Raw genomic sequence first — 21,140 nt, 5'->3', positions numbered from 1 at the left:
CATTCTGGGCTCCCTGCTGACTACCTATGTGACCTTGGGCAAGTGCCTTGACTTCTCTGTGCTCCAGTTTCCTCATCTATAATGTGAGGGATGAGACTAGTACCACCGAGGTTTGATAGCGGATCGAACGAATACATGTCAAGTCCTTAGCACAGTCACTGGCATAAAGGGCTTAGCTGTCATTCATTCATTCATTCATTCATTCATTCATTCAACAATTACTTATTGAATTGGTGGTCCAGGATCTATTATCAGACTGCCAGGTCCCTATCCTGGCTCTAACTTTTACTTGCTGTGTGACCCTAGGAATTTTCTTAACCTATCTGTGCCTCAGGGTCTTCATATGTAAAGTGGGGCTGATAAGAGTCCCTACCTGAATGGGTTGTCATGCTCATTAACTGAGATAATCCCTCCACACACAAGAAATGCTCTGCAGGGTGGGCTGCAACTATTACTATCATCGTTATTGTTGTCGTAGATACTGTTACTACCCCGAGGCACTCTGCTCAGTGCTGGGCACAGTCTGGGTCCTCACGGAGATTTCCACTCCCTGTGTGTAACTTCTGCTCTAGCCATCGACGTGTCCCTGCACCTTCGCCTGCCCATGACGTGCTGCACGTTGGATCTTCCGCCTTCTCTGCATGTCGACACCCCTTTGGGGTGCCTCCCCCTCACATCAGAAGGGCATGTGAGGTGCATCATGCACACGCCCCTGTTATGGCTCTGCGGGTCTCCTCTACTGGGCTGTGACCTGGAAGCCAAGGGCCAGGTGCCCACTGTCTGGTTCCTGGGCCCTGGCACGTAGAGATGGTGAGTAGCCGTCTGCTGAATGAAGGCATGAATGAGGGAATGAATAAACGCGTGTGGACTGCAGTGTGACCTGGGACATTCACTTTCTCTGGGCTCCTAACTATGACCTCACTGCTCAGACCTGTCACTGGAAATAGGTTTCCATTTTCCTGGAGCTAAGGCCGTAATGCTGAGAAATGTCCAAATCCAGCCAATCGACAATTCCTTTGGGAATCCTGCCTCCAGCCAAGGAGAATCCAAGGACGAGCAGGGTGCTTTTGCAGCTTTCTAACTTTTAAGCCTTGATGCTTCTCCTAAAATTCACTTAGCTGTATGTGACCCTGGGTCAGACTTGCGCTCCTAGAGAGAGCGCCCGAGAAGCAGTTTGCTTAGAAATCTCTGCTGCTGCTGTGTGCACCTGTGGCAGGGAGACCAGGTGGCCTCGTGCCCCGCCCCCCTGGCCCAATGACATGGAAAAGTCCCTTGACATTTGTAAACAAGGCCATGGTAGTGTCTGGGATGGACCCACACCGAAACACCTTCTAAACAATGGCAAAGGCTCTTACGTTGCCAGTGAACTTGTTTTCATTGGGACCGAAGTGTGAAGCCTACACCCCTGAACATGGGCAGATCTGAAGTAGTCGACTAGTCCAGTGATTTCAGAAGTGACTATTTTTGGGGTCACGTTCAGCTTTGTCGCTCACAGCAGCGGTCTGACAGTGTTATCTTTCCAGACTTTTCAAAGCTGTATTCCAAACATGTCATTTTAATTCGTCTTAAGAGTCACAGAAAGAGAGCATCAGACGCAGGCACAGGCAGAGCCCCAAATCTCTCCATATGGTCTTCTCAGGGCCTGGTGGTGGCGGGGCGGGGGACAACCAACCGATAGGTGTTTATTTGTGGGCATTTCTTAAAATCTTTCTTTAATGCACTGAAAGCTATTCTGGATTTTTCCTTCAATCACTTTGCCTACCTAGTTGGTGTTTCTCGAACCTGATCCCAAACCACCCCAGCCCCCTGCTCCTGCGTGCCACACGCATTCACACCCACCTGAAGCAGCCCCCCAAAACCGACTCCTGCCTTTGCCCAGCTCTCGAGTTGCTGATGTGAGGGTGGTCTTGGTCACCAGGCTTAATTCCTAAACACCCTCTTCAGGAAGCAGGCTGCCCTGACTTCGGGCTTCTGTCCATCTTAGTAAGTGCTTAATAAACCCTCAAAATTCTTAAAAGCTCTTGATCCAGCTTGGAGCCTGACTTTCACACGACCCCGCCGAGAGCACGGTTTATTCTATCAGTTCCCAGGGCAGTAGGACTGGACCGTGCCCTTGGGTCCTTCTGGTTAGAACCTGAGATTGGCCGTGCCCCTGACCGCCCAACCTGGGCCTTCCTCAGGTCCTTACAACTACATAACAGCAAACCCAGGGGAGGATGGAACACACAGAAGTACAAAGCTGATTAACTTCTCCTTAACGACTCGCCACCCTGGGCAGGTACTTGGTCCCGTCCAGGTCTATAGTCTATTTTGTAAACACGTCCTGGAGGTGCCCCCTACCAGCACACTGTGCACGGACTTACAGAGCTCCATCCAGGTACAATCCGACCCCAGCAGGTCAACTGAACACTGCTCTGATTTAACTCTCTTACGTGGCTGGCTCCATCCCCCAGAGGTATCACGGGAGGCTGCTCCAGGCTCACCACTGTATCCATGCTTAGCAGCCAAGGTGCTCCCTGATGAAATGGGTCTACAACCAGGCCCTCACATCCCGCTATCAAGAGTCACAGAACGGACTTCCAACTTTACATGCCTCCTGCGTGGAATTCCTCTCAAACTTGAAATTAAATTATCCTGCTAGTCTTGAATCCGCCCATCTGCCTTTGCATATGGATAACCAGTAACCTCCAGAGACATGCACACTCAGAAGTCGCTTGAAAAACAGACAGAGGGAGAAGTTTTCTCTATTCTCTCGGCACACAGAGAAGGGAAATCTCACAAGGTACAAGGGACCGGCACCAAACTAAAGAACATATTTTATTTTTCATAAAATAGTGGCGCATGAAAACTATCATATATTACACATATGCGCAAGCAGGACCACCTTTCCTGGCATGGCGAGGAGAATAGACTGGATTGCTGGTCTAGCGCTTCTTGATCTATTCATGGCAACCGTTTGTTTCACAAGAGAAAGAGTCAATAAGCTCTTTGGGTGCTTCTGAATGATCTTTCTCCCCCTTTTCCCCTCCTTTCCACAAATCAGTCCAAACGTGTATAACATTGGCTTGGTTTCCATTAAAAAGCCACAAAATGTAACACTAAAGGGTTTCTGAGGGCTGGGCCTCTGGGTTCTTTTGTTAGGAGATTTCTTTTGTTGTCTTTATGTACAGCAAAATACTTGTTTCTCTTTTTATTTTCATGGAAAGAGAAAAAACTGTATTGCACATCATTTGCATTTACAAATGCTAGGTTTGGTGGAAGTTTCCGCCTTGGAGAAAGACCATTTGTGAAGGCTAGGGGCTGGAGTCTATTTTAAGTGACTCCGAATCCACTGGAGTGTGCAGACTTGTCAGGCTTTCTCTGTCTTCCTGTTTGCACAGAAGTTGCTGTCTTAGAGGCAGCCTTCCTGAGGGTGGGCCCCCCGGGATGGCTCACTTGCTAGAGAGGGACTCGCTCTTCTGCCTCTCTCTCTCTCCCCCCCTCCCCCCTGCAGCCCAGCAGAGGCTCTTTAAGTTGCAAAGAACTTATCTTTTCTCTGATTTGTAAATGGATAGCCAAGCTAACTCAAACACACAGATGTATATTTACAGAAGGTTCTAAACAAAAGTTTTCTTCTGGGGGCGGAATCAACCACTTGACCACAAATTAGTTACACAAGAGGCTACTTCAGGAGGAGCTCTCCATCACTGAAAACAAAACACGACAAAAACCTTTAAGGACATTTTTACTTTCAGTGTATCACAGCATCCTGAATTTCAGGGTAAAAACTTTTTTTTTTCTTTTACTTTTATTTAAAAAACCAACCAACCAACCAAGAAAAGCACCGTGTTGTGGCTCTGACAGCCGCTGCAGGCTCTCTGGGAAAGTCTCCCTCCCCGCTGTCCCTCCAAGCCCTTCACACACAGGTGGGCGTCTGGGCGGGGATCTCGTATTTTCCGAGATGCGTTTTTTGGGGATGCTGGGATTTTTTGTAAATTCCACTGTTGGTGATGACGCTGGCCGGTTTCCTCCGGCTCCTTTTCTTGAACCTGCGGCTGCAGACGTTCTGCCAGGACTGCAGAGTCTTGGACGTCCAGATCCACATGCCGCTCGTGATGCCCACCACGAGCAGCATGAACAGCTTCACCATGAAGATCTCCACCGCGGGGATGGAGGCGGCCATGAGACAGTCCAGGGCTTTCGTCTGGTTGTTCATCCTGCACTTGTGCTGTGCGGCCAGGACCTTCCAGTACTCCATGTTGAGGCGTTCGTAGAAGTAGCAGGCGATCACACAGGTGGCCGGCACGGTGTACAGCACGGAGAAGACCCCAATCCTCACCATGAGTTTCTCCAGCTTGTCCGTGTTCTCCCCGCCTGTCTTCATCACCCTCCGGATGTGGAAAAGGGCCACGAAGCCCGAGAGAAGAAAGGAAGTGCCGATGACGAGGTAACAGGCCAGCGGGATGAGGACGAAGCCGGTGAGCGCGTGCACGTCCATGCTGCCCACGTAGCAGACGCCCGTGAGCTCGTCCCCCGCGACCCTGCGCATCACCAGGATCAGGATAGTCTTCACGGCCGGGATGGCCCAGGCTGCCAGGTGGAAGTAGCTGCTGTTGGCCTCAATGGCCTCGTGGCCCCACTTCTTGCCCGCAGCCAGGAACCAGGTGAGCGTGAGGATGACCCACCACAGCGAGCTGGCCATTCCGAAGTAGTAGAGGACCAGGAAGACCAGCGTGCAGCCCGTGCTCTCCAGGCCCTCCTGGATGACATAGAGCTGGCCGCTGTCGCGGTCGCAGGCGATGCTCTCGGCGCCGGCAAAGAGGCGGATGATGTAGCCCACCGAGTAGACGCAGTAGCACATGGAGAGGAAGATGATGGGGCGCTCGGGGTACCTGAAGCGCGCCGGGTCGATGAGGAAGGTGAGCACGGTGAAGGCGCTGGAGAAGAAGCACAGCACGGACCACACGGCCAGCCAGACCACGGCGAAGTGCTTGTCGTCGCGGCTCCAGTAAACGTCCACGCCGGCCGTGCAGAGCGGCGCGCACGACGCGCTCTTCTCCACGCGGTGGAACTTGCCGGGGTTGTCGCAGCCGGCGCGCCCCGGGCCCCCGTCCTTCAGCGGGTGCTCCTGCGCGCTTTGGGGCCGCTGCGGCCTGAAGAGCGGCGGGAACATGCCCGAGCCTCGGGGGGGCTCGTCCGAGCCGTTGTTGGGCGCCTCCATGCACAGGTAATTGGGGTCGTTCTTGTTGGGGAGTTTGCTGCAGTCCAGCGAGTCGGGCCACTTGAAGTTGAACTGCTCCATGATCGGGGAGCACTTGAGCCGGGCCTGTTCACACATGACCCGGCAGGCGGGGATGGGGGTGGAGACTTGCTCGGTGCACATGGGCGCGTACAGAGAGCACAGGAAGAAGCGGAGGTGGCCGTGGCAGCCGTACTCCACCAGCGGCGCGAACTCGTGCAGCTGGATGGCGGCCTCGCGCTGGTTCTCGTGGCCCATCAGGTTGGGCATGCGGGTCATGTTGTAGCCGATGTCCTTGCACATCGGGATCTCGATGGACTGGCACTTGCCGTCGCCCGGACGCTCCATGTCTATGGAGCTGATGGCGGCGCACGAACCCATCACCTGCAGGACCAGCCACAGGCGGGGGCCCGGGCGCAGCATGGTGGCGTCGGAGGCGCCCTAGCGGGGAGGTCCGCTCCCCTCAGAGCCGCCGCTCCCGGGCTCGGGCTCGGGCAGCTGGCCCCGGCTCCTCGTCCCCGCTCGGGCCCCCGCCCATGCCCGCCCAGCCTGGCCCGAGCGGTGCGCACCGCGCCCCCCGGCCCTGCTCTCCGCGCCCGGCCTCCGCCGAGGTGGGGCCGCGGAGGAGAGGAGCAAACTTTGCGAACAATACCGGGAAGCGAGAGAAGCCCCCGGAGCTCTCGGCGCGGGCTGCAACTCTCCGCCGCGGCAAACTTTGGCCTCTTCTGGGAGCGCCCGGGCGGCGGGGGCGCACGGTGGCGGGGCCCGCTCGCGGCGGCTCCTCCCTCCCCGCGCCGGCTCCGGCCCGGCCCGCCCGCAGCTGTTTCGAGGATTGCGTCCCGGGATGAGAAGACTCGCAAAAAGGCAAAGGGGGAAAAAAGCCGAGCGGTGAGAGGCCCCGCCCCCGGGCCGCGCGCCCCGCCCCCGCCGCCGCTTTGCATGAGAAAGCCGAGCGCCCAGCAGCCAGTCCTGCCGCCCCGCCGCGCGCTCCCCGCCCCGCGGGGTCGCCGCCCGGCCCGGCCCAGCCCTCCCGTCCGTCCCGCCCGCCGCCTGCGCCCTCCTGCGCCACCCTCTAACTTTGCCCTCGCTGCCTCCCCGCCTGCGCCCCTGTCCCGGGAACCCCAAGGGCGCCGAGGTTACTGGAAGTTCGGAGACTGGCCCGAGAGGGGAGGGGTGGTCCGCGGCGGGGACTGGGGCGCGTCTTCCCTGGTTTTTATGGTGGGTCCCGGGCGGAGGGCGCTTTCAAAGCGAGGTGGGATTTGCGTTTTACAGCCTTGGCCATAAAGTGGCCCCTCAGCTTGTAAACCTGCCCGCGTCTTCCCGAGGCCGGGAGTTAGTTACCAGGCCTGCGCTCGGGGCTCCGGCTCCGGGGAGGGGTTTTCTTTGAAATTTCAAAGGCGAGAGCTAAGGGCAGGGGGGAGGGGCTCTGGGAATCCAGATTTTAGGGCCGCTCGTCAGAGGTCTCGGCATAGAAGGCGAGGGGGAGGGGCGGGAAGCTTCCTGGGACTTATGTCCGCGCCTCCCTGGGAAGTGGGGGCTCGGCTTGTACAATAGTGACCCCCGCCCCCAACAAAGCCGCGGAGTGGAGGGGCCTCGCGGCAGGCAGGGCTGTGATTTCTTCTAGGCGGCTGAGTTTATTTATTATAGGAAGTCATTCGCTCGTCGGGTATTTATATTATTTGGCGAGTGATTTGCCCGGCCTGCGCCCTCCTTGGCTACAGCCCCGTAAGATGATGCGGAGTTGGGAGGGCGCTGCGTCAGCTCGGGCCGAGGGTCCCCAGCTCCCGGGGGAGGCGGGGGCGCGCACGCCACTCAGTTTTCGTAGAAAGTAGAGAAGGAGCGGCCTGGCCCAACGCCCTCAGCTCACCCGTCTCGGATTGGGGCCAGTTTGTGATCAAGTCACTTAGGACACAGCGCTCCCTGCCCCTTGCCCCGCGCAGGGCGTGCACAGTGGGCGCACACACCCACGCCTCGCCTGCAGGGAATATGCAAAGCGCTTCACCTTGCATCCCGTGTTAACCCTTAAATAAACAGTACCCCTAGGAGGTGGCCGGGTCTCTCTCCTCTTAGACGCCCTTGAGGTCAGGGTCTTTTTAGTTCTTCTGAAACTCCAGGATCAGGTACAGAGGGGTCAGTTGGAGGACTTTCCCCGGTGGGAGGAGAGGTCAGAGGAGCGGGCCGCGTGCACACAGGCCTTCTTGATCCTCCCCGCTGTCTGAGGGTGACGCTGGCGAGGTGTGCAGTGTGTACAGACATCCTGGGGATCCGTGCTGGAGCCCCGCAGCCTTGCCGCCTTCCGCCGGGCTCCGCAGGAGCTGGTGATCCCCGCTGCGGCAGACCCCCGGGGTCTGCCAGCTTTCTCTGGGAAGCGCCCAGGAAGGAGCCGCTAATGACAGGCCCTCCTCGTCCCTTAGGGAAGCTTTTTCTAAGCGGTGGCAGAAGTGGGGCACTTCCTCTGAGAAGGCTTTTGAGAATATTGGCTTATATTTAAAACAAGTGATACGGTTTTACATCTGTAAGAAACTTGGGAGAAAGCGCTTATCCACTTATTCATCCATCGGTCCGTCCAACACTTCTTGAGAGGACTGAGGCTGGGACTTGCCCAGGGTCCCAGAACTAAGAGGCAGGTTCGTGCGTGCACCCTGCACTGAACCATTGTCCCTGGACCTCGGTGGGAGGTGGGGGGGGTGGATTAAGATGAGAGAGAAGGTGGAAAAGAAGGTAGACGCTAATGCGGTCAGAACAGCCACCTTCGACTGTGTTATTTCCCGAGTGAAAACTCACATGCTTTTTAAAAGGTTACCGTTTTTCTTATGATAGTTTTATTTCGTGTTTTAGTCTACTGAGTTGTTTTCAGAACCTTTAACTTTAAAAAGATTCTGGGGACATCACTTGGCTTTTCTAGAACTTTGCTTGCCAAGGTCCTTCCTTGGCACCATTTCCCTTCTCTTTCTTTTTGTTTTTCCCCCTCAGAAACTACTGGAAATATAAATGTGAAGAAGTAAGAGAGAACACCAAACACCGGGAGGGGGGTGTGAGCTCCTAATTTATCTTTTATGTGCTGTATTAATTCCGCCCTGTGCGGACCCATTATTTTAGCGATAACCACTTCAGATGGCTTTCTTCTCTCGTTTTTATAAAAATGTCCGCAGAAGTGCTTCCCTCTGCCCAGCTGAGATGGAAACCAACAAATAGACGTTATTACAGAAAATGAACGCTCAGAGAAATCAGCAACTGCAAGATACTCTGTAACTAATAAATGAAAAGGGCCTTTTGATGGCTGCAGCTGAAAAGATATTTTATTTTATTTTTTTTCCTGTGTGTGGGATTTGAGATGTGTGATTCTAAGGAGCAGCGGGGTCCCCTGCTGCTCAGCCCTGGCTGGCGACTGGCCCCCCTCTGGCAAATGTTATGGAGAATTGGGAGGAATTTTATGGCTGTCTTTCCCTCAGCTCTTTTTTCTTTTGTCTTCTTTGAAGAATGACTTTAGACATTTTATTTACATATTTAACCATGGATGAAAGAGGGAAAAGAAAGCATTTGGGGCTGTCGTGGGAATAGTGATATGTTTAAATTAATGGAAATCTTATTAGGTCTCTAAAATTTTGAGCAAAGGTTTTTAATGAAACTTTATAATTAAACATGATTTCAAATAACATGCAGGGACAAGGAATATATATATATATATATTTTTACCCCAGCTACCTGAAGAAATATATCGGAGAGCTACTCTTAAACTTTTAAGTACCTTCAAGTCCTTGCAAATGTTCACCCAGAGAAGTAGAGGTTTTTGAAAGGAAATATTTGGGGAGTCAGGCAATATTTTGAAGGGGAACTGCATACTTTTGGATGGAAAGGAATTGAAAGGGAGGCAGAGTTTCATTCTATTCGAGCAAAGTCCAAAGAATAAAATACTTCGACACGGATATTGCTAAAAATCACAGTCGTATCTCTTATTATGTTATAGTCAGTGGAAATCATAAGCACTGTGCGAGGTTTTCTGAAATGGGATTAAACAAGGCCCACATAATCTCTTTAAGATAAAAAGTACTGACACTTTCAGCAATAGAGAGAAATTAAACCATAGACTTACCATGTTACAAGCTAATTGCAAGAGCAAACTTGTGGAATATCAGCAAAGGTTATGAAAAGAAAGAAAATAGTGTTGGTAACATTGAAGATAAAAAGTGTTTCCCATGATCTTAGTGCTTTTTCAGGAGCTACCGCGTGGATGATCTCTCTTGGCACATTCAGGTTTGGTGATCCAGTGAAATAGTGTTGTGTTTCTTCTTCTGTCTTCTAATGTCATCAATATTTGTATTTCATCAGGGACTTCTCCAATTCCACTTTCAAGTAAGAATGAAATGTGATCTATTTGCTCACAACTGCCTGATGTGCAGAGGGGTCTCTGATACCAATAGGTACTATTTTTCCTGACCTCATCATGTGTCACCTTTCTGCAGAAACTTATTCTCAGATAAGAAAAAAACAAAAAAAACAGGCCTGGAAAATTCTATTTTCTAACCGAGTAGGCATGCTCTTGCTCTCTGCCCCACATTTTTCTCCAAGGAAGATGCCTTTAGTCATCGGAAGGGATACTAACTAAAGAAAACACACTGTGTCACCAGAGAACCAACGCAAGTTGCAGCAAATTCGACAGGCACAAAAGTTTTAATTACACCTAAAAACACCAGTTGTAAGTTGTTGGTTGGTTGAGGGCTGTGGGGGGTGTTGAGAAATAAACAGAAAAGCATCCACATCATAAAATCGATGACCGGAGTGCACTGTGTTGCTCCACGACCATTTAGGCAGCTATTTTAAGGCCACTTCCCTTGAAATGTGGTTTGAAATATTACCAAAGGTTCCACAGGGTGCATTAGTGTGAATTGCAAATCAGAGCATGTCTCTAATCCCCCTTTCAAGGCCCGGCTTTGGATCACTGGCGTCTACGGGGCTCCCTACTGCTTCTGGCGCAGGAGGGACCATTCAAGGGGGCAGCTTCTCTCCTCTATTCCCACACTCCAAAAAACAACACCGCAGACAGACACCCTCCAACTAAATTAGATTAAACTCCTTCTCTTCCACAGCGAATTAGCCTTTTCACTGCCCAAGGTTCATTATTCAGCTCCTCCTAATTTAAAGATACCGAATTTCTTTTTCATCTCAACGACAACAGCGAAAACAACAAACATCCCGAAAGAAGGGACAAAGCCGGTCTTTGGTGGAAGTGCTTCCAAATTACAAGGACGTTATCTGTTTAAAACATAGGAAGGCTTAGCACATGCCTGCTCAAAACACAAGCAGATCGGCCCTTACCCCGTGACAGAACTGGCCCCCAGAAAAAGGGCTTCAACCTGCAATTCTGTATTGGGCTGCTTTTTCGAAGAATTGTATGGAAAAAAATCACAGAATTCCAGAAAAATGAAACAAAAGACTTTTCCTGTGTGTGTGTGTTTGTTTTATTTTGTTTTGCGTTTATGTTCCAAACAGCTTTAAGGGACAATCGATTGGAAGTGAACGCACATGAGATGAGTTCAAACTTCCTTTTCTGACATCACTGCTTGCTTCTTTCCCCTCCCTTGGCTGTTTGGAATATATTGATTTAATTACTCACCTTCCCATCTGTTTCCTCTCTGCTGCCCCCACCCCGGAACCCTTTCATTGCCTGTCCCGAGGAGCTGGGCCAGCACACGGAAGCTAAGAAAAAGATCTGCCCCCCACAGGCTGCTGCCCTGCTCAGGTGAGGGAGGGCCTTAAACCGTCCCTTCAGGGACAGAGCAGGGATGCCCACAAGCCTGGTCCCGCCTTAAAAAGAAGCAAGAAAGAACCCCACTCTCAATTTTAACCTTAAGTTGGCTGAGCCTGAACCCAGGTGACCAAAACCATGGGCAACCCTTCTCCGTGGTGTGAACTGTGTAGGATCTGAGTCTGAATCCCCTCCACCGTGTTCTAGCCACGTGACCCAAGGAGAGTTCCTTCCAGCCTCTGTGCCTCGGTTTTCTCATCTGAAAAATGGGCACCAGTGGGGTTCCCACCTCACGGGGCCTGAGGAGGATTATGCCCTAATATGTGTGAAGTATTTGTAACAACGCCAACAGGTAGTAAGTGCCCAGTTCAGAGCCGCCGTTACCATTGTGGAAATACAGTGTCGGTGGAAGGTGAGAGCACCATCAGAGATGCGTCTGCCTGGGTATGACATCAGTGAGCACGGGCTTGGGGAAATGACAGAGTTAGGACTGAAATAATACAGGCTAAGCATCGTATAAGTAAATCATTAAAATGCTAACAGGAGAAAAGCCAATGGAGCATTTGACAGGTGCCAGGCGCTGTTCTAAGCCTTTTGCATGAAATGACTCATTTAATCCTCAGGTACCCCAGGTAGCAGGTCGAGGGAAGATTCCCACTTTAGAGACGAGGAACTGGAAGTTTTGGAGTCTAAGTAACTTGGCCAAGGCCACGGCTGACGAGCAGAGTCGGGATTCAAAACCAGGGGGGCTCTGAGCTCTCTTCACTGCGCTGCCCGCCTCCCAACAGGAGATGCACAGTAAGTACATGTAGTCGAGCGGGACTTTCAGAAAGGGACCCTGTTTGGGTGTCATGTCAGCAGTGAGTAGAAGGATGAAGGCCTGGTTTATGGCCTTTTCTCTTTCCTCCACGACTGGGAAGCGTTTGCCGCTTATCATTTTGATGTTCTGCTTGTTTGTGTTTGAAGAGATTCTTTAGGTCACAAATGGTGAGGAAAAGGTGGAGCAAACATTCACAAGGTGTGTTAGTTTACCCCTGTCCTCAGCTGTGTGACCTCAGGCAAGTTACTTAACCGTTCTGAGCTTTGCTGTGAAATGAGGATAATACCACACCTCCTTTATAAGGTCTGAGGCAGGATTAAGTGAGACAACTCATCCAGTGCCTAGATCTGGGTCTGGCCGGTCGACGTCAGCCGTCAGCCGTGCGGGATTAATCGGTCTGTAAACTCCCACGTCAGTCCACTTCTTGTTAAGTTCTTCATTTGTCTTCACCGGCTAGAAGGCAAGATGGTTTACCACTAGCATCACTTACAAGTCTTCTTCTTTCCGGTAGAACTGCTGGACTCCTAGCTTCCCTCTTCTTCCTTGAATTTACCCAGGATGAGCAGCTGACACGTTGGAGCCTCTCTGCTGAGTTGGGGGCAACTCGGGGGTCAGCCTGCTGAAACAGCTGTGGATCCCCGTCCTCCGCCAGAGCCAGTCCTCAGCTCCTGCGGGTCCCTCTCCAGGACGGCTGCTGTTGCTGCGTTCACAGCCGATACTGTCCCTAGTCCCCGTGCGGCCTTTTCGCCGTCCTCCACGTAGCTCTGACACGCAGCGATGACTGTCTGCTGTCTTTCAGGAATAGTTCAAGCCTGAGCCTCAGATTTCATTGCAAGAAAAGAAACTCATTCAAATAGTTGTCTGCTCTGCTCTCCTCACAGTAATGACAATTCAAATGCAAAATTACAGTTTTCTTCGAGGTCCAGAATAGGGTGGGGAAGAGAGCTGTGCTGTTCCTGCAGGATTTCACTTTTGTTTCCTAGAGTAAGACTTGGGAAGGTCTGCATTACTGCTCTCGTAGCTGAGCCGTTACCCTGGGATTCAAGGTACCATCCCTCATTCTGACAGTGTCTGTCTGCTGGTTGGTCAGCCTCTTTCTCTGTCTCCCGTTTCCTTCCCTCCCTTGTTCTCTCTAACGTACATGTATTATATATATAATCCAATTCTGTATATATATAATCTAATATATGGATATATTCAAAATCAATTTTGAAGCTGAATTTCCAAACTCGATCCCCTCCACATTCCCAGGATGGAGAACTGTGCCCGATGCATGTTTTCTCAATAACTCAGTGAACGACTTTTTCTGCACTGACACCAGGCACAAAAGTTTGTGCCCTCCCCATGGCTGGGAGATACAGAATGTGCTGCCGGCCTATTTACGCAAGGAGCGGGGACACATGAAGCTGAACTGGCCCCGAGGTTCCAGCCAAAAGAAGAGCTGCATCCTTTTTTTCCTTGAATATTAGAAAACATTTATTTCCCCTGCACTCTTGAAAGACTCGGTCATAAGTCAAAAATAATTTCAAGCTCTTGAGGAGCCTCCCCCGGTTCCCTCAGGTGTGGGCAGCGGGAGGGATGTATCCAAACAGGGGCGTCCTCTGTGATAGGCTCCGGGCAGCTCCGCCACGAGGACACGGCTGGAGAGGTGCCGGGTGGGCCCGAAAGAGTGAAGAGGCAGAGGGGCATGGTCCGCATCCTGATCATCATGGTCACTCACGCTTATGGGATCCTTGCCCCAGGCCGCGGACTGTTCTTGGACCTTTAAGAACCTTCTTATTGTTTCCTCCTTGCTACAACCCATACAGTTGGAACAATTGTTCTCTCCATCCTACAGAGATTGAAGTTCGCAGAGGTTGAGTAACTCCACACTCACACAGCCCGAAGTCGTCAGACAGACCCTGGACCCACGCTCTCCCCAGTCCCTTGTCCCATCCTTCAGTGTCCAGCAGGAGAAGCAGAGGACGCCAGAGCTCAGGAGACGGAGCAGAAGGAAAGGGCAGATTGTGTAGGTTCTGCAGGGGTGGAAGAGCTAGCAGGGCTTGGTTTATATGTGATTAACGTACCATGTAGCTTAGGATCCGAACCAACACATTCTGGAGAGGGTAGAGGGGTGCTGCTGAGCGTGCTGGGGACCAGGGGCGTGGACCAGGAAGATCTGCAAGATGACGACCGGCGACTCTTCAAGCCCCGACCCCCTGACACACCGTGAGAAGAGCTCTTGGGCAGAAATCACGGGCGGTTGTGACAGTCAGCGTTAGGTGTCCACTTGACCAGGCGACGGTCCCCAGTAATTCAATCAAACATGCATCCAGGTATTGCTGGGAGGGCATTTGGTAGAGGTGACTAACTCCTATGGTCAGTTGACTGTAAGTACAGGAGATCATCCTCAGTAATGCAGGTGGGCCTCTTCCAAGGAGGTGGAAGATCTTCAGAGAAGAAGAGGTTTCTCGGAGGAAGAAGAAGTTCCTTTTCAGCTCCCCCGAGATATTCCAGCCTGTCCTGTGGATTTCAGTCTTGCCCAGCCAGCCCTCACCACTGCGAAAGCCCATTTCTTGCAATAAATCTCTATCTATATCCTACTGTAGGTTCTGTTTCTCTGGTTGGCCCCTAACTAATACAGTGGTCATGAGGCTCTGGGGTCAGATGGACGGGGATTCCGGGCTTGGTTGCATGACATATGAGTGGGGTAAGCAGGGCCCCCCTTCAGATGTGCAAAGGTAGCCTGCACAAGCTCTTAGCTATGGGGGCGTGGGGCTGCAATTCAGCCATACCTCACCCCTAAACCTTGCATCCTGGCCTGGGCCTGTGTCTGCCGAGAGAGGCCGCCCTCCTCCAGTTTGCACACAGACCCTGAAGTCCTGTTCCACTGAACTGTGTGCCCTTGGAGAGCTCTGCTGAGAGGGTCACCTTTCCCCAATTCACACAAGCGCTACTGGCTGCCTTGTGGACAGCCTTGGATATGTTATTAAATCTTTCTGAGCATCTGCTCCTTCTCTGTAAGATGGGAGTCATGTCCTCAAAAGGTTGTTGAGAGGGTTTAATGAGATAATTCACGAGAAAAGCTTATCACAGTATCTAGCACAGGGCTGCCGTAAAGGTTGGTAACCGTCAGTGTTATTGCATTTGTTCCTCTTTGCAATAGTTAAGAATCTTGCTAGTAAGTGACAAAACCCAACTCAAACTGGCTTAAACCAAAAAGGTTCCTCTCTCTGGGAGCACAAAGGGTGAAGCTTCGAGCAGAGGCTGGGGGAATGAGACATGGGATGGGCGTAGACCGTCGGGGATGCACCCCGGGGCCCTGCGGAGGAGGGCGGACCTGCAGGCAGAGCTGGGCCTTGCGCGGGGGAGGAGGGGCAAGGGGGTTGGGCAGGCGTCTGTAGGGTCTGCTTTGGTGCCTCAAAGGCTTCAGTCCTCCAGGGGCTGGCCAAGGCAGTAAGGCAGGAAGCCATCTTTTTGGTCACCACGTGGCTATTTGGTGAGCTGCTTGCTGGGATCTGTTGGCTGTCGAAAGGGTGTGGCTGAAACCAGAGGAGTGAAGTTCCTGGGTGTCACAGCTGGTACCTCCGTGACTGCACACGAGGAGCCCCACTGCAGCTCGACCATGGACCTGCTGGAGTTGGAACGAGGTATCCGGGAAACACAGGGCCATTAGGATGCCACTGAGGAAGCACGAGTTGCATCCTATTTGGCAGCTTGCATGCATATCCACTGGGCTCAGGGGCGGCTTAGTTACCAGCATAATAGCAGGGCCACTTATGGCTTCAGGTTTCATAGAGGAACAGGCATCATTGCAAAACACTCTTGGTGTGGTTTATCAAGCTGCGAGGCCACGCCGCCGTGAATTTAAGTGTTTGGTGCAGTGCTTGGAAAAAAACTCAAGCCACAATTTGTAGAGAAGGGGATTTCAGAATCTAGATCCTAGGTTTGGAAGGAGGTCAGGAAGATTTTCTGCTTCCTCCTCCTGCTTCCTGCAGGACCAAGTCTGCACCATCTGACATGAATAGCTATCGTAAAACAAAGAAACACAGAAAGAGTTGCCCGAGAAAAGACTGCAGAACCACCGGAAGCTGGAGAGTTCTATGTGCTCACCGCAACAGCCAGGCTGTAGTTTAAGCTTCTTGCTTCCTGACCTGCTCTTAGAGGTGAACCGGATCCTTGTTTCGGATCAGCTTGGTACATGCCTGTTGAGTGTCTCCTGCGCACCAAGTACGGGGCCCACACTCGGGGGGTGGGAGGGAAATATTTTGTTCTTTGGGAGCTTGTGGCCAGTGGGAGAGACAGAAAGATCCACGGATGCCCTGTGGCTGCCTTTTATGTAAATTCATGTTATGCGAATTTGAATTAGGGTGATATAACAAATATTAATAGAGTCTCGTTATAACAAAAGTGGAAACAATGTCACTCACGCCCCGATTTTAAAATTTAGTAAAAAAAAATCAGATAATTTTAAACTTAGCAAACTAAGCTAACAGTAAACTGTATTTACTCTCTTGCTACAGGTCAGTGCCATTTGAGCTAGAAAAACTGAGAAATTCCTTCTTTACGTGTGCTTCTTTGCAAAAAGTCGCCTTGACTTATGCAGCAGATTTGAAACAGGCAAGACTGTCGTGAACAAATCCTTTGCATAAAGCGCCTCTGCCCTATATTTCAGGATAACGTTTGAACGCTGTGCTAGCTGTCTGCTCAGTTCTTTTATTTATGTGAAAACTGTTTCGTTAGCTGAGGCTGGAGTAGGCAACCGTGTCCTGTGATCGGCCCCATGCCTGCTTTTGTAAATAAAGTTTTATTGGAACACAGCCACGCCCATCCGTTTACATTATGCAGATGGCTGCTTTCACACGGCAGTGGCAGAGCTGAGTGATGGCAACAGACTGTCTGTCCCGAAATGGGTAAATTATTTATGATCTGGACCTGTATGGATTTTTGTGTGTGTGTGTGTGAGGAAGATCAGCCCTGAGCTAACATCCGGTGCCAATCCTCCTCCTCTTCCTGAGGAAGACTGGCCCTGGGCTAACATCCGTGCCCATCTTCCTCCACTTTATATGGGCTGCCGCCGCAGCATGGCTCGACAAGCAGTGTGTCGGTGCGCGCCCGGGATCAGAACCGGCGAACCCCGGCCACCACAGCGAAGCGCGTGCACTTAACTGCTTGCGCCACCAGGCTGGCGCCTGGACCTTTATGGAAAACATTTGCTGACTCTCGGCCTAGGGGCTTCATCACTGGGTTATGTGATTCCATTTGCCCAGATCTATGGCGCACATTTTCTTGCATTACTTTTATTGTCCAACGCTGTGTTGGTGCCCCTTCCTCTCACCCTCATCCTGTCTGAGCTGGGTTCTGTCCAGGGTGATTGGCAGAGGCCGGGAGGTGGTGGAGAAGGCATCATCTGAGCAGACCCCTGGACTCAATCAGTCACTCGTTCATTCAGTGAGGCAGCAAGTGTGCGCTGAGCCAGGCGCTGTGTCAGGCACAGCGATGCAGCCCAAGACAAGGGAGGGCAGGCCCCAGTTCTCAGTGGGGCAGGTATTATAGGGGAGACATGTTATATGCAAATGAACACAGGCAGGAAGAGAAGTTCAGAGACGGCTGTGTGCCATGAAGATAATGAGGAGAGACGGGAGGGGGTGACCGCTCCCATGAGGTGGTCAGAGATGGCCTCTCAGGAGGTGATATGTGCCCTGAGAGCAGAAGGACGAGAAGGAGCCAGCCAGGGAATGGTCTGGACCCCGAGACCCAGAGTGCGCCTTCCTGCGGTCCTTTGTGGGTGTGCTTGCTAAATAAGAACATGACACATCCTGGCTGCCAGTCAGGGTGCTAGAGTATTACAAAGTCATGGTTCCTGTCACCATTCAGGAATTCACAAGAGGCCTAACATGATGGCTGGGCCAGATTTCTGGGTCTGGATCTTGGCTCCACGTCTTAGGAGCTGTGTGACCTCGGGCAAGTTGCTTAACCCCTCTGAGTCTTGGTTTTACTAACAGCAAAGTGGGGATAATAATAGCAGGACTTGCTGAGCAATGGTAACGTGTAAGGGTGACTGGCAGTGCCTGATACAAAGAACACCCCAGCGCTCCCCCGGCTTTTGCCGCACCCAGCCCTGGGGGTGGATTCACGGACACCTCACACTGGGCGCATGGCAGCACCTCGTAGTGTGTGCTCAAATAACCCTGACTAGTAGTAGTAGAGGGAATATTTGTGAACTGCATGACAGGTGTCCTCACGGAGGGCTGGTGGTGTGAGGGTGGGGATGACTTGCTTCGCTTTGTGGGGCGGAAGAGAGGTTTCCGGGAGGAATTCCCAGAGGAGGCAAGATTTAAACAGTCTTAGAAAGGTGGGTAGGAATTCCCCAGAGGGAGCAAGGAGGAAGGGCATGTGAGGTGGAGGGAACAGCGCACACCAGGCCCAGCGTCTTGAGGCTCGCAGCTCGTTTGGAGAGTGGAGAGGGGTCCACGGGCGTGCATGTTGTGTGTGTGGTGAGAGCAGGTGCTGGCTTTCAAAAGCTCCTTCTGGCAGTGGTGTGGAGGGAGGGGGTAGGGGCACAGAGACAGAAGGGAGAGAGGGTTAGTAGATATATCAAACAGTTTAGGTCAAAGAGGGTGAAGAAATGACAGAAATGAAGAAAAAGTATGCATTCAGGGGACATTTGGAAATGGTCTCCAGCTGGTGGAGGAGTTGGGGGCTGAGTGAGGAGTTTCTGGCTTGAGAGTTGGTGCTAAGTGTGCTGGGGATGGAGTGAGAAAATGCCAATCGCACAGAATCTGGTAGCCCCTCAAGCTGTGGGGTCCCTTAGGGCAGCCCCTGCGCCTGTGGGCTCTTCCAGAGTGTCCTCACTTGAGACGATGCTGGTCCAGATGGAGCTGGGCTCTGAGTGAACATCACCAGGATTTCAGACTTAACCATCCCATTCATCATCTTTACCCTGACTACACACTGAAATGATACTATTTTGGATTACTGGGTTAAATAAAATATATCACAATTAATTGTACCACTTTCCCTCTACTTTTGAAAAAGTGGCTACTAGAAAATTTAAAACCACATATGTGGCTCACATGACATTTCTCTCAAACTGCTGATCTAGATAAATGGTCCAGATTTGTTTCTCAAGAACTGAATCCATTCCACACACATGCTGTATTTGGCCTGTGCGGTGTTTTCAAGCAATTTGATTAGTGAACTTTAAAGCACTGCCATATTTTCACATTAAAATGGAGCTTTCAGCATCTCGAGAAGTCTCCAGATCTGGCCACAGATCTGGCTGGAGGCAGGCAGCCCGTGTCCCGTTGTCAGGACTCCTGCGGTCCAACTCCCCCCGGGGCCCCATGCTCCTGCTGTCACTTTCACTGTGGCCGTGGCCTCTGGGCCGAGAGTGGGCAGTGTCTTACCCGGATCCCAGGCTGGGGAGAAGACCACCCAGATCATCTAGGATAACCCCTGCTTCTGGGGTAGACGGTGAGAGAAGACGGCTCGGGCAACTACCCAGTCACATTTGAGACAGTGAAGGTCTCTCTGCCTCAGTTTCCCTGTGTGTGAAGTGAGCATAATTACATGTACAGAGCAGGAGTTGGGAAGCTTAATTACTGTTTGTGAAGTCCCACGGGGTGGCTGGCTTAAGACTTGTGGGAAGGATGCTCATCATGGTTTCGTCTTTGGCTCCGGCTCCGAGCTACACAGAAGTGAGTCACCAGCTGACGGATGCGGGCGGATCAGCCAACACAAACAGGGCCATCACAGCTGCCTCCAAGGGGGGCCACCCGACTCCATCAGACTGGGCTGAGCACCTCTAAATCACCAGAGCTGTCCCCTGTGAGTGCCGTGGGCCCAGGACTGCTGAGGGGTCAGCAAAAAGAAGGATGCCCTTTTATCTTCTGACCTCCACCTCAAATGCCCTGTGGACAGTGTCTTCCGAATTCCCTCAGAGTCCGGGTCGGGCAGCCCACGTCTCTGCCCCTGGCTGGCTCAGGTGCGCTCGGCTGCAGGGCCCTCCACCACGAGCGGCATGATGAATACCTCCTGCTTCAAGTGCCCCCCCTCCTTTGAGCCCCCACTAATCAGCCAGGTCCCCCAGCCCTGCTGCAGGTCACTGTCCAGAATCATTTGGCACCTTCCAGAAAGGCTAACGAGATCGAAACTCCAGGTGAAAGGAGAGGAGACTCCCGCCCAGGTGGGCAGGTAGGATTTGCTGTCCGGCCCTCGGATCCTACTGCACTTGAAAGAAGATTCGGGAAGGAAGGCAGGCCACCCCTTCTCATGAGCGCCGCTGGGGCAGAACGTGGGCTCTGCCGCGGGCATTGCCTGTCTTCTGCCCTCCGGGGGCTAGTGGTGTGGGATTTGCAGGGCTGGCGTGGGCTGCAGGAGGCCAAGGGGTAGAGGAGAAAGGATGCCACGGACGGAAGGAGGGAGGCTGGAGGGCAAGTCGTGGAGGTCTTCCTGCCTCACCCAGGACCCTAAGGACCCACGGGCAGCGCTCTGCTGGTCCCCACGCCGAGGTTAAAGCCAGAAAGGAGAAGGAGGACTAAGGCCTCAGGTTGGCGCTGTCACAGCAGCTTGTCGGTTACTGCACGGTCCTGGTTAAGCCACCTGCAGGGGAGAGGGAGCACGTGATGGTGCAGACACGGCCGCTGCGCTTCACGGAACAGTGGTCCCGGGACCAGCGTGGGGGCTGCTGCTTTGATTCCCTGGAATTCACCGCTGAGCGCCCCTCCTGCCTGAGTGCCCCGTCCCCACCTTCCCTCTGGACTTCCGTTGTCCCCATCATTGGGTCACGCCGTTGATTGTGGCCTGAGCTGGTCTGTCCTGTGTGATTGGACCTCTGAAGACGTTGCCCCTTTGGAGACAAGAACACGCTCTCTCTTGATTTTTGGTTTAGGGATTTTTTGGCATCTCGCTGTGGATCCTCAGCCAGTGCTGGACAGATGGACAGAGGGACATGGCGCGCAGAGCCCTCGGCTCGCTGTGTGCATAACCACCCCCAGTTTTGATGACACAGCACTTACCTAGCACTTCTCCTGTTTTACATCATCCAACCCTCCCACAGCTCCCAGAGGTAGATTGGTCATTACCGTCCCCATTTCGGGAAACTGAGGCCAGAGAGGTGAAGCAGCTGCTCAAAGTCACAGAGAGCCCTAGGGGTAGAGCCCACGTTCCCCGTCCCTCACTCAGCTCTCAGTGTGAGGAAAAAGCTCCCGAGGAGACTCGCTGGAGTCTGGCTCCTGAGCTGCCGTAGGCTGTAAAAGAACAAGGCTGGTTTGCGGTGGTGTCGCTGTGGAAACTGATGACCTGTCTGAGCGACTGGGACCCACGGTGCTGACCCCGGCGGGTGCCCTGAGTGCCTTCATCAACTAATGGCACTC

The 21,140-nt window shown here is 52.4% G+C and overlaps 1 protein-coding gene across 1 annotated transcript; it reads right to left on the bottom strand.

Moving 5' to 3' along the window:
- Positions 1–3,707: 3,707 nt before the first annotated feature.
- FZD10 (frizzled class receptor 10) lies at positions 3,708–6,053 on the bottom strand. The gene has a single exon (XM_004430075.3). The coding sequence runs from the start codon at positions 5,639–5,641 to the stop codon at positions 3,896–3,898; it is 1,746 nt and encodes a 581-aa protein (XP_004430132.1). The 5' UTR covers positions 5,642–6,053; the 3' UTR covers positions 3,708–3,895.
- Positions 6,054–21,140: the final 15,087 nt, after the last annotated feature.

Source organism: Ceratotherium simum, chromosome 35 (genome assembly GCF_057802395.1).
Source record: "Ceratotherium simum simum isolate JZ-2026a chromosome 35, ASM5780239v1, whole genome shotgun sequence".
NCBI lineage: Eukaryota > Metazoa > Chordata > Mammalia > Perissodactyla > Rhinocerotidae > Ceratotherium > Ceratotherium simum.
The sequence above is the reverse complement of the archived record's forward strand: the minus strand, read 5'-3'. Positions and strand labels throughout refer to the sequence as shown.